The sequence below is a fragment of the Anser brachyrhynchus genome (genome assembly GCF_964034855.1).
Source record: "Anser brachyrhynchus genome assembly, chromosome: 3".
NCBI lineage: Eukaryota > Metazoa > Chordata > Aves > Anseriformes > Anatidae > Anser > Anser brachyrhynchus.
Window position 1 is genome coordinate 16,219,073 of NC_137696.1, and position 13,699 is coordinate 16,232,771.

Sequence of the window (13,699 nt, forward strand, 5' to 3'; positions counted from 1 at the left end):
ACATAATGTCTTTGACCAGCTGTCGTTGTTTCATGATGATGTGCCATTGTTCAATTAGAAACAGAAGCTGATGGCTCAGAACTTCAGTGCCAGCCTACCGATATTACTGCAAAAGAGCATTTCAGGTCAAGTAGGAGCATTTGAACACACTCGGAAGGATAAAATTTACTTAATAGACTATACATTAGATAATTCATCTCTGCTCATTTGAAACTTTATTTTTAGCTCCACAAACCAATTGTCAGCTTCACATCAATACAAATACTGTTCCACACACTATTACATACATTTTCATTCTGTTTAATCAAATAAAAAACATTCACTAAAAAAAGCCTAGATGTTCCCCCCCAGAATTCTTCAGGTGTTTATTCTCAACGATTGTTTATCTTCTATCCATACCCTGCTGCCTAAAGGAAGAAAGAGAATTATTTTTTTTTTTTTGAAGCGTTAGGATACGTACTCTGAAATTGGATCTGGCCTCAGTTTTCTTGTCTTCTCTGCATTTGAATTCAAGGGAGTGTACTTGCTCTTTGTGGTGCCTTCCTAATTCCATGCAGTACCTCCGAAATTCTCTAGTCCCCACTGAATTCATGGCAAATTATAGGTGTTCAGCGTCTTTGAATATTTGGTGCTGTTTCTTGATAGCTGCCTTCTCTCTTTTTGACTCCTCAACACCCATTGCATCCTTTTCAGTGGCTGTTGTCTAGAGGCTCTGGATTATACTTGCTCAAAGTTGGCCAGAACTATACAGTGTTACAAGAAAGGAGCTTTAGACTTTTTCCCCAGCTGACATCTGCACGGAGGATTCTAGTTCCACAATAGTTATTTTTGGAGATTAAAAAGTTATGCTGATGAATATTAGAGGTTTTCTCTCATACACATTAAGTACTTTATCCACACACCACCCTCTGAAACGGGTATTCTTTATATATGTTTTTTATGTTAAGTTTTTACCTCAGATCAGTTACTGGGTTTATTTAATGCTGTAATCTCCAGCATTAGGTAGCTTTCTATCAGCATGACTGGCCTGTTTATAATTTTTTGATACCCTGTGTTCACTGAGATAACATATTTGGCTGTTTCCTCTCTTGCAGGACAGTATTGCTGTTAATAAGAATAATCCTTGAGTACTGCCAGTGTGTGGATAACATTCCTTCCATCACCACTGACATGCTTACCCGCCTGTCTGATTTACTGAAGGTATGACTCCAAATGTACAGTCTGTACTTGTCCGGGGTATTCAGGGCAGCAAACGTGTCTTACTCTAATGTTTCACATGCTTTTATGACTTGATATAGATGATACAAATTATCTAGAAATGATTGCATTTGTTTTGTGTTGTAAGATTGGTTTTTAAGCTAAAGGCATTGAAGATGCAATTTCTTGTGTCAGGAAGGCCGTCCTTCCTCTTGGTCACCTGGGATGTTTGAAATCCCATCTAGTAGTGTTTGTCATAGCTGCCTGTCCTTCAGGGTTGGATGTAGGATTAATGCTACTGACAAAGAAGTGATTTGATTCCAGATGTCACAGAGATGTATCTGTATTCAGGAAGGAACCTATTCCTGTGATTTCTACAAGTCAGTAGAAGCATGAAAAATAGTATAGGATGAAGCTGCTGTTGTAAAATGCAAAGATGATGAAAGACCAGGCCCTTTATTAATCTGTTTCTCTCTAGAGAAGAAAAAGCTGATATAGCGCAGATACTGCAAGGTGATACAAGTAAACAAGAATAAAAGGAGCACATGAATGCTCCTAAAAACTTTTTTATATATCCAAAGCTCATTGGTTAATTCATTTCAAGTTTTTCGCTTGTGTCTTTGCCCACAGAGGTTATACCAGGTTTTAGAGTTCTGAACATAAGCATAACTGATAAAAGACCAACAGATTATACTCTGCAAAAGTAGGTTTTACATAAAGGGGCCGTGGAGGGAACATACCTGGGGAGAGACACCTTTAAATAATATTCCTTTTGGCTGGTAGCTCTTACCTGAATATCCAGACACAGGAGCACTCCTTCCTACAGTCATCATTCAGCTTCGTCCACAAACCTTCCCCTAAGTACCATCCAAGGAGGATCAAGCTAGTTTGGGACTGGGATCCCTCTCTTTCCACCTTGTTCTCAAGCTGCTGCTTCACACAGAACTTGCAGCACCTTTTTGCAGGCAGGCAGAACAGCAGCAGCTGCCTCAGACTTGGCCAGATTTGCATCTCTGTGTTACTTCCTTCTCCCTACTATATCTTGTTAGAGCTCTACATAAATTAGTCATGTTTTATTCCTTGGTACCCAAATAGCATGTGCAGTTTAATTGTTGTAGCTCCTATCTCTGGCAGTGAGCTGACCATCAGAAAGATGACAAGAACCAAAACAAAAGTGCATTTTTTATGCTTTGGACAAAATAGAGTTCCTTAAAGGTGTCCTTGCAAGTCACTGTACTTTTTATGTGATAATTGCATGACAAATGTAACGAGCTAGTTTGTATTGTGATTGGAAGCTGTGAAGTGGTTCCCAGATGATGAAATCTGAGCTGTGGCTGTAACCTGAGTGAAACGACACCTGTGTTTGATCAAAAACACAGTCATTGTTACTGGAGTTTACCTGGCGCGGACAAGAGAAGGTTTGCAGCCATGGTGCCAGAAGGTGGAAATGCTTTCCTCCAAGCAGACACAAGGAGGGGGTATTGCTCTTCTGATGTTTCAGACACGCTACTTCCTTGCTGCTTTGTCTGCAACAGGCCATCCGGTAAGTTAGCAATATCCCTGAAAGGCAGGGGGAGAGTGCAAGTGTCTGTCATCCTTTATAGAACATGCTTCTAATGGTCTGCCACACAGTTGATGAGCTGGTGCTAACCTAAGCTGAATACCTCAGAGGAGCTTAGACTGTGTAGGATGTCTGTCTTTGGCTCAGTGGATCTGCTTCTAAAGTCCACCAGGAGGCATAAGAAAAGGCCTTGCTTTTCAGGAGGAGGGGATGAAATGAATGTCAGACAGTTTCAGATCCTGACTTCTGACTGAGAGCAGAGTAGATTATGCCCCTTGTCAGCTCAGGGACCACGTGTAGCTCAGGTTCAGTTGGGAGCACTAGGTCTGGGTTGCTTTTCTTGCCCTCGACTCGCTACTCTGGCAGCCCAGAGCAGGTGCACATCTGCTGCTCACAGTACATCCCCTGCGGTCCTGAGTTTGGTGACTAGTTTCAGGCAATAGCGTGAAAATAGTACAAGAAAAGGTGCCAACTCTTTAGGTTTAACCTCCTGATTTCCACCCCAGTGTCACAGTTCCACTCAAACACGAGCCCTGGAATTCCTGCTGTCCATTCAGAGCAGGGGTCAGGAACAGCAGCAACAGTTCCTTCATCGCTACTGCCTCACCCAGCCTGGCCTAGGGTATTTTGGGTCTTGAGCCGAGTGGTAGAGCAGAATTCCAAAATAAGACAGAATGTGCTAAGAGGAACTGTCATACTCTTCCAGAGACCTCGTTGGCCTGTGTGCATTTAATTACTACTTTCTGTTGGAGCTAAGTTAGGAAGATCAAGTCAAAAGTCATCCATTATACCTGGAATTCTTGTAGCATTGTTTTTTGATGTTGTTTCAAGACTTCTGTGCATCATTTCCTAGATCTCAGCACTCTGTAGTGTTAGAAACACAAATTCGGCTACTTCAGCAGCAGTGAGTTTGTTTCTTTTCAAGCTTCCTGTAACGTGAACAGTGTGAAAAGTCTGGAGCCAAAGTTAGAAACAAGTCCTTTTGATATTTTCCGTTCTGGTATTACACTTTTACTCCCTCCACTCTACTTAGCAAAACTAGTGAGATCTTTACCCTTCACTTCGTTCAGGGCCCTGGTTTGAGAAGAACATTTTTTTTTAGATTTCTAGTACAAAGCTGCTAGTGTGGTGCCTTCAAAGTAAGGCTGAATTTAGCTAGTCTGCAGCACCTCTGACTTAATACTCTATTTCTAGACTCAGAGAAACCTCACCCAAAGGTCTCATACAAAAGCAGAAATTAGTCCCCGAATTGAAATCACTGACTAGCTAACTGTATTTTTAATAACAGTATTTCTACTTCCATTTCATGAAGCGCTGCCTTGAGTGCTTTAGCCTAAGCTGAGTCAAAAAAAATACTACAGGCCAGTGACTGCTGAAATTGGCTTAAAAAAAAAAAAGTTCCTTTTGTCTTACTAGTTAATAGTCATGGACTCCTCTGTAGTATGAGTATGTGAAACCCTGGTAGTGGCTTTGTTTATTTTGTAATTATCTGTTTAACCTTGCACAATTCTAATGATAGTATTTCTAAACTGTGGTTATGTGTTCTTCTTACAGAGTCAGCATACCTTTTCATTATCTTTCTTTTTTTTTTTGTCTTGTAGTATTTCAACTCTAGAAGCTGCCAACTGGTGCTTGGAGCTGGCGCGTTGCAAGTTGTTGGCTTGAAAACCATCACTACAAAAAATCTAGGTATGGATTTCTGTATTTGAAGTGTCAGATCTTGTATTCCTGTCTGTTTAAAAAACAAACAAACAAAACAACCACTGAACATTTAGGATAAGCTGTGCTTGTGTTGCGGTGCTGTGTGTAGAGCACAGTGATAAAACCTTCCTTGTTAAAAGGTAAAACACATATAAAGGCTAATGAGTTGTCTGTTCAAGGGGTGCACTAAAATCCATCAAATTCCTTTGCTGTCTACCACATTACTTTGCAAATACAAAGCTTTGCTCTGTTGTGAGAAGGAAATAAACAGGTTAGTAAGTTTTTCCATGAAAATGTTTTGCCTGTGGGAAGGCGTAGTTACTTTTTCAGTGGTGACTTTGGCATGCTTGGGAGCTGCTCAGTGTTTCAGTCTTGAGACGGGAGGTATGTAGGTAGAGGAATCCAGCCAAACGCCAGTCTCCCCATGTGTTTTGCTGAGCTGTGCTGTCCCATCTGCCCTGTGGTGCTGTGTTTTGTAACGCAGTGTCCAAATGCAGCTCCTGTGGGTTATAACCGCATGTCAGTAATGTGCAGAATGATTTCTGTGGGTGGCTCTGAATCAAACAGTTAGTCTTTATGTGGTCGAATGTCTCAGTGCAGTCAGGTAAATTAGGGCTCTGTGTCTGTGTGCTGAATCCAAACTCTGCTTTGGGCTTTAGAATTTCTCATTTGAAGTGTGCAGCTATTTAGCTGAATTGACAGTGCAGAGTTTCCTGCCTGGACTGCTTTATCTGCCCTTTTCAGGGAGAACTAGGTGTACGCTTCCATGCTGCAGAACAGCCTGACGTGGTACTTCAGACCCCCCAGTTTTAAACTGAAATTAAGAGCCTTTGGTGGTGGGTTAAAGCAGGTGTTTGAGCTTCCAGTTCCCATGTTTCAGGGTGTACTGATTACCAAACTGCATTTAATTTTTAAAGAGAAATTAGCTTGAGAGTGGTCTGAGAGGCTTCTGGCCATGGTGTTGCAGCAGACACAAGCGAGCAGAGAGAAGCTGCATTCAGGACTTTGCTCCAGAAGGCTTGGCGATCAAGCGGGCACCACCACGTGTCCTGCTGCTGGCTCAGGAGAAGCTCGGGTTTGGGAGTCCTGCCGGCACCACAGGCAGGAGCTGGCTCTGGGCAGCTCGGCACTGGCAGGGCAGCGTGTTTGTGTACATCTGTCGGGGGAGAAATGTTGGTGCCTTGAGAATGTGGCTGCCGAGGTTAGGTAGCTGATGAGTCAGGTCTTGTGAGGTCTCTCTGATGTCTGCATGTGCTCAGGGCTCAAAATGTCAAGCAGACACTTAAAGCCTCTTGTAAAATTAGTCCCTTATCCTGTATCTTACAGAATCTGGGTGTGAATGGCCAGGTACTCGTCTGGCGTCTCCACTGGGTGGGGTCTTCAGTGGAAAAAAGTGCTTACCTCCTACCTTGTTACCTTGTTTGTTTGTTTTAAAGCATATTAAATTGCATTAGGTCTATCTCATTCATGTTACAGGAGACACAGTCTGTACCAAATGACTCTTCTTGTGTAATAATTGTTGTTTTTCTTTTCCTGTCTCACTTCTGGATTTACAGCCCTTTCTTCACGCTGCCTACAGCTAATCGTACACTACATTCCTATTATCAGGGCTCATTTCGAAGCTCGACTGCAGCCGAAGCAGTTTAGCATGCTCAGGCATTTTGACCACATAACAAAGGTAATTCTTTTGGCATTTCCTAATTAAACGGGAAGTTCTGCTTTTCAGTTGTGCTCTGAAAAACATGAATGTCATTAGATAATAAATAAAACCTGCTTTCTTTCATTACAGGATTATCACGACCACATAGCTGAAATTTCAGCAAAGCTTGTTGCCATAATGGATAGCTTGTTTGACAAACTATTATCCAAGGTAATGATTTAAGAAATAATTATACACACTCTAAATTGCAGTTGGAGGTCTCACTGTATACAGCCTAGATGTTTCAAATGAAGTCTTAAACTTTCCTCATCGGGAGTCGTTTGAATGTCTTTAAACCGTGTATACGGAAAGTTCTGTGCAGTACTTGGGAATTTATTTTGTCTTAACACTTGCCGCATGGGTGTCATTCATCTTCACCCCCAAAAAATTGTTGATTTACTTCATCATCAGTAATGGACATTGGCTGGCACGGATGCTCTGGTGTTTAGGAGCTGAAGCGCTCTCCTGCCTTGGGCAGTTTTATCCCTGACAGCTTGTCTGCAGTCAGGTTGCTGCTGCCTCTTGCCTGTCCCAAATTGCTGGTTCTCCTTTCCTGCTCATCCAGATGGTGCCTCTGTGCGTGTAATTTCCTGCAGCTGAGGAAACAGCAAAAAAATGCTGAGGAGGAACAGTCTTCTGAGGGGAAGGACCTGCTCATTGATAGGGCTGCAAGCCTGGGGACTAGAAGTCTGTGCTTAGTAGTTCCTGCTGCATAGCAGAGCTGATAGCTGTGCCATTAAGTTCTCTTCGTGTTTTATGAGTGCCTGTCAGCTGAACAGGTTGGCCCTGGGCAGGATCCAGTCACTGACTCCCCTAGAGGCAGAGAACGTTGCACTCCTTGGGGTTACGGAAGAGACTCTGCCCCAGGACAGGCCTGTTGGGCTCACTAATCTGATGGATAAAGTGTGTGAGCGTTTAAAGCCTAGTGCTTTGCTTTGGCTCTTATGCTCTTACAAAAAAAAAAAAAAAGCTCTTTCATGAGAGGAAAAAGATTAATCCTTCAGCGTCAGATTTGATTGATTGACCTTGGCCAACCTCTTCCTTGTGGCAGCTTATGAGAATCGCAGCATCTCCGTGATGTGGCATGGGTTGGTATGCTGGGGGCTTCACTGCAGTGGGGCAGCTGTAACAGGCAGAATTTCTGTCTTCCTTGCTGTTTCTATTATTTTATTGTTTGTTGTTTACTCTGTGCTGTGCTTTTTCTTTTCATGTGTTTCTTTTAGCCATAGTGTTACCTAAATGTGGGGAAAAAATCCAAAACATTTAAATGAGAACTTTTTTTCTCTCTGTTGTGTTTACATTTTAAAAACATGTTTATGTCCTTTACTGATGTTTATAAATAGCAGTTCTGTGCAGTAACGTGGTTTTTTGATCACTTTCTGTTACTCCTCGTGAAAATAAAAGACAAGTGCAAGAATGTTGGTTATTGATACTAAACAAGTTAGCTCACAGCAGATCATTAGCACGCTTTTTGTTCTTGATTTTAGTTAGTGACCATCTATCCCCTACTGTCCTTCTATCTTTGCAGCCTGTTCACCTCTTGTGAGCTGGCATGAGATACAAGCTGAGAATATTCCTGATTTTTAAAGGTCCTAAAGGCTTGAGTGAGAGTGCCTGGCTCATACGAATGCAACCCACAGAGTACAGAAGAGGAGGCCATGTGTTGATTTGCCTCCCTTCCTAGCATATCCCATAATTTGGCTCTTCTTGTTCCTGCAATAATAAAGTCCTGGCACTGAAGGCAGTGCAGAATGTAAAAACATGGGAAATTTGCAAACGGGCATATCAGTAGCTTTGTTGTATGGGTTTTTGTGAGGGTCCAGATACTTCAGTAGCTTGTGGATAAAGTGCTCATCTGCTTTTATGTGCGTACATCTGAATGAGGAAGCGAGCTTCATGGCAGTGCCGCATCCAGTGTGGTTTAAAACCAAATAAATTGCGCAGCCTGGAAACCACGCTGCTTTGTACAGAAGAAATGGTTTAGTCCAGTAGGTAGGACACTGGCCTGGTACCTGGGCAGTGCAGACAACTTATTTCTGCCTTCCCAAGCCCTGCAGAGCAGGAGCTGTGCTCTGCCACCCCACCGCCACGAGGCCGGGTGCTCTGCGGGGAGCTGTACCGGTGCGCAGCCAGCTCCCGGCATCCCTCTGGTGGCTTTGGCACAGGCATGAAGTGAGAACAGGGCTGTGTAACAGCTATAATTAACAGTTTTAAAAGGCATAGGTTTTTACATGGAAAAAAAAAACAACAAAACAGCTGGAGTTCTTTGCTTCTCTTGCAGCTTGCTGTCTTGTGACTGGAAAGAAGAGCAGTGAATTTTTGTCTGATCCCTCGTGGTGTTACACACTGTTGACCTTAGCGGGAGATATAAATGGCCAGCTACGTGCAGGGCTGGAGCTCATGTTTCTTTCTGGTGCTGTTGCTTTTTCCCTGTCATCATGAGGAGTTTGTCTGTAGTCATGCAAGAGCCTTAGCTGCAGCTTGCCAGTTCCCTCTGGCTTTACACCACGCTGGTAAATTGTTTGTTGCCTAACTCTCGTGTCTTGAGGCACAGTCCAGGGCGCTCTGTGGTTGTCCCACGCAGGGAGCAGGGCTCCTGGAGCACTAAGTACTACCTTTCTGCTACTTCTCCTGTTGGTTATTGGTTTGGCTTTTCCTTAAAGACTTTCCCAAAACTCCCCGTTTCTTTTTTCTCCCCCACTTAGGCAAGCTTTGTTCTCTTTCACAATTCAGGCTAGCATATGAGCAAGCATCTCCTCCTATGTGCTGGAAAATTATTAGTTATAATGAGTCAGCCGTTGCGCTGAGTTGTGCAAGCCTGTGTGGGGAAGTATCGCCCTCCTTAGGGAGGGAGACCCGCAGGTGTTTAACCCAGGCCTGTGGTAGCACAGCCTCTCCACCAGGAGATGAAGAAGAGCTGGCTTCTCTGCTGGTGCTGGGATAGAAGTACCTGGAAAAATGAAGATCACAGTCAGATCTTCCCTTTCCAGGGTGGGGACGTAAGAGTTTTGTTCTCTTTGTAGCAAATCACTCGCCTTCTGGTGGTTTCCATGCCTAATTTCTCAGATCTCAGTCACTGTTAGAGAAAAGAAGTTTCCTACTTTGCTTTCCCAGATATTTCTGCAGCAGTTTTTATTAGCTTCTTGGCCCACACTGAGTTTTCAGCACCTTCTGTTTTATGCTTTTCTTCCCTTGTTCCTTCAGAAATTTGTATGCGTGTAATCTTAGAGAAGCAGTTTCCTGTGGTGAAGTTCTGGGGGGCATGTTCTTCAGAGGTATTATCGTTTCTGTCAGGGATTCTGGTGAGAATATAAATCCAAAGAAGAGTGGAGTGGGCCAGCTAGCAGGGCACGTTGCGTGCATCTCTTCAGCCGTTGCAGTGATCGTTCTGTCTGCATCTGTAATTCATAGGGTAATGGAAACCAACAAAAATAATAAGCGAGGAGAAGCAATTAAAACTAACAAAGATGAGCAGATGAAGTTGGGAAATTCTCAGCTTTCATACTGCTCTGAATGTGACTGTTTATAAAGCAGGAAGTGATAAAAGATTGTATGATGTTAGTCCTTGGGTGAAGAGCAACAGATCGTGCCCAGTGACTGCTTTCATTTGTGGTGTGCTAAATGAGCCTTGGTCCATGATACCGTTAGCAGCAATGCGGGGCTTCAGATGGCCGATGGAAACTCTCCTGTGTGAACCATTTAACCGTGGCAGAAAGGAGTAACTGGTTTTGTTTTTATTTCCAGTATGAAGTGAAAGCTCCTGTTCCTTCAGCATGCTTCAGGAATATCTGCAAGCAAATGGCAAAGATGCACGAAGCTATATATGATCTCCTTCCCGAGGAGCAAACTCAGGTGAATGTTATTTTTGAGATTCATGTAACACCTCCTTTGCAAACGCACATTCACTCTGTAACAGAGAGACTTCTGCTTTATCTGTGAAAGGGGGGGAAATACCAAGTTTTTGCAAAACCCACACATGAGAGGGGCTGGCAGCAGTCACGTAGACAGCTTGGTCTGGACTGAAATAAACATTTGAGTGTGCAGCAAGAACAATGAGACACACAAAATTAACTGGTTCCAGCATTTGGAGCTGCAGTTTTGTGTCTAGAGAGGTGGATCTTCAATTCAGACATTAGTGCTGAAATTCTATGCAAATGGCAACACTTCAGGGTTCAAAGACAGCCCTTTTGGGGAATTCCTTTGTAACACTGCTCAAACACAGTGGGTTCTGAAGGTCCCTAAATGTATTTTGTTGCCAAATTGTACCACATGTGCTTTTTCAGTATTTTGCTGCGGTTGAGTCTGCTGCAGAGTTGTAAATCTAAGGCTAGGAAGGGCTGATAGTCACTGAATGTGCTGAGTTGTAGGTTCTCTTTTTACACTAAACTAAATGTTCCCTTCAAACTGTTTTTGTACTTCCTCATGGAAAAAAGACTGTAAGTGGTTATAGTTCAGGAAAAAGATACGTTGTCTTCTAGCCTGAATACAAGTTGCCAGATGATCCAGACAACAGGGAAGAAAAAGATCATGTTTAAAACAATGTGTCTCTAAGTGCAACGTGTAACAGATAAGGCAGGTGTATACTTTCCTGTAGGTTATATATTGTGCCTGGCTAGCAGGACTAGGAGGCAGAAGGGAAAATCACACGAATTGCATGAATAAAACAGAAGGTTAGCGTGATTTTAGATATTTGCAAGGTATTTCTTCTCTGTAGGCAATGATGCAAGCATGGGGATGGTTCCTTATCCTGGTTCTTTGGTTTCTTCTAGATGTTGTTTTTAAGAATTAATGCAAGCTACAAACTTCATCTGAAGAGGCAGCTGGCCCACCTAAATGTAGTCAATGACGGAGGACCTCAGAATGGGTGAGTTTGAGCACTTCTTTTACTGCTTAATTTAAATGGGCGGACATTGTTCTCTGTAAGAATTTTGGAAAGCAGAATGCAGCCACACTCCCATGTCTAAGGATTTGTTTGGAGCCTTCTTATGATAAGGGACGTCACTTGTGCCTTCCCATAGTAACTGTCAGAACGCAATCAGCTTGCTAATCGGTTGGGGAGTTGGGCATTGACTTACTGGAGGCCTGCTGTGAGACTTGGGTAGGGCTCTTCAGTTTGTGAATTGCTTTTTCCCCTTCAGTGCGACAGCAGTAGCCACGTTTTAATTTGCAAGAATTGTGTGATCCTTGAAGCGGTGTTAAAATGTGGATGATGACTCATGGTGCTAGCAGAGTAAAATAAGAAAAAGTGGCATCCCATCTGTGTGTCGGGTAGCTTCTACACAGCAATTGTTTTTGTGGCAGAAGTAGAGATTTGAACTAGAGATAAGCTCTGTGAGCGCATTGCCCCTTCCTGTCCCAGTACAACCTTCCCTTGCCATAACTGGTCAGCGGTACTTCTCACGGGCTGGGTGCTGACGGTGCCTGGTCACCTCAGGAGAAAGCGTGCAGCCTCTTGTGGCTCAGCCTCTATTTTAAGTCAGATTGTGCCCTGAAACAAAAGGCTTCTTAATGACTCTTACATGTGGTGAAGCAGGGGTGGAATACAGTCAGCCTACCCACCTGCAAGAAAGCCTTGTCTTAGGTTGAAGAAGCCAGAGAAGGAAGTTTTATAAATGTTCTTAAATGTTGCTGGAAGGAAGAAGAGTTTTGTTCCTGTCCCAGTTTATTCTTTCTTGTCCTGCTTAAGCTTATTCATCCTTATCCTCTACGTGAGCCTATGTGAAATGATTTTCTGTACTTGCGGTGTAGTTACAGATAACAGAGGTATGTAAGCCAGCAAGTTTACTGAATAGAGCGAGGCTGCACAGCCCAAACTCGAGCACTCGGGGTGCTTTGTGGAGTGTTTGATCTTGGGCTTCTTGCGTAGTCCTGAACTATGCTGTGCTGTCTGCGTGCTGCTGCTTTTGGTTTTGGTCGATGCCTGTAGTTGGAGGGCCTAAAAGGATCCCTTTAGCAGTGCTGTGCGGTCATCCTCCCTGTCAGAAGGGTCCCTCACCTCCAGCTAGAAGCAGCGATGCCCCAAGCCTGCTTCTTTTATGGCAGCAGTTACTTCCTTTAGTGCACACATCTCTCCAAATATGCAGCTGGGGCCTTTTGAGAAGGAAAATATCAAACACTGAATTTCATTTGCTGCTGTTCCAGCAGTCTTTACCGACCTAGTTTTTAGCATGTTTTTCTGTTTCTCATCCCATATTTAAACTGCTCATTTCTGTAACGATAGTAAAAATCCAGATCTGTGAATCTTGGTTATCTTTCAACTGTGAAAATACAGCTTTTAGACCTACATCTTGCTGTTTCCTAACCAGAAACACTGTGGTCATGTTTGTGTGATCCCATGATGTGTTTCAACGTTTTAACTCTGGATGTAAGTGTTGTAAACACTCAGTATAGCTGTTTGGTTGCTTTTCTATTAATCTTTCAGAATACAGAAGCTAATATTGCAATAACTAGTATTCTAAGTTGTGATGGAATCAGAATTTTAAGTCAAGATAAGCCTGGGATTACAGCAAGAGGATAGAAATTTTGGGTGCCTAATTCCTGCTGAATTTTATCTCCCTTCCCTATAACTAGTTTTACATCTAGCAGGAATCACAGGTTGCATACTAGCACCATCGTAAGAAAAAACCTCCATCACATTGAGTTTTGGACTGATGTTTATCATACCTAATCTGGTCGTAGTATTTGAACATGCATCATTGTAATTGTTTGATTCATAAATAACCTCTGGTGGTTTTTCTAAATATTAGAGCTAGATTTGGTACGTTCAGATGCTAATCTTATTGTATGTTTCAATGCAGACTGGTTACGTCAGATGTAGCTTTTTACACTGGAAACCTTCAAGCGCTGAAAGGCCTTAACAACTTAGACCTAAACATGGCTGAAATTTGGGAGCAGAAGAGGTGATAATCCATGGGGAGCAGTCACTTGGCTCTGACAACAGACCGACTTTCTTCTAAGAAGCATGACGACTGTGAGGTGAATACTTAAGAACAGAGGCCAAGAAAGGACACTATTGATAGTCGGGGAAACTAGACTCAGAGTGAGCTGCAGGGAGTGATCTTTTCAGTGTCCTTCAGCAAGAAACAAGTGATCAGCTGTCTGTGCAATGTTTTTCATTCTCTCTGGAAACAGACTCAGGTTTCTTTGGACCAAATCCAAAAGAACACATAGCTGTAACACAGCTGTAGTTGTCTAGAATGCTCTGTATATCTTTATATTAAAAAGATGCTTTGCATTTCTTCTAGTGCAATGAAATTCACATGGTGTCCCACCTTATTTAATGATGGTACAATATAAGAATCTTGCAGTTGGAACTCTGTAGAAAATGTTTTTCTCTATGAAACTATGCTGTTCTAAAATTTATTTTTTTACAGAACTTTATATAAATAAATGTCTTTTGATTGCTTGCATATAGGATTCAGATTTGTTAGGAAGCAGTCCTGTTTCAGGGTATTTCTCACAGCTGGGCTCTAAACTGCCACCTGAAGATATGATTTTCTAATAAACTGCCTGTTCACTGAAACCATTACTAGAGGAAAGAC

General features: G+C 42.7%; 1 protein-coding gene across 4 annotated transcripts in view; it reads left to right on the plus strand.

Annotated features, from left to right (window-relative positions):
- Positions 1–13,680, plus strand: part of VPS54 (VPS54 subunit of GARP complex) — a 48,969-nt gene extending 35,289 nt beyond the window's left edge. For all 4 annotated transcript variants that reach the window (XM_080587185.1, XM_080587184.1, XM_080587186.1 and 1 more), the window contains 7 exons: positions 1,095–1,200; positions 4,360–4,447; positions 6,016–6,137; positions 6,249–6,329; positions 9,903–10,010; positions 10,928–11,022; positions 12,956–13,680. In XM_080587185.1, the coding sequence (XP_080443311.1) occupies positions 1,095–1,200; positions 4,360–4,447; positions 6,016–6,137; positions 6,249–6,329; positions 9,903–10,010; positions 10,928–11,022; positions 12,956–13,061 (706 nt within the window). In that variant the 3' untranslated portion in view covers positions 13,062–13,680. The remainder of the gene's footprint in view (positions 1–1,094; positions 1,201–4,359; positions 4,448–6,015; positions 6,138–6,248; positions 6,330–9,902; positions 10,011–10,927; positions 11,023–12,955) is intronic.
- Positions 13,681–13,699: the final 19 nt, after the last annotated feature.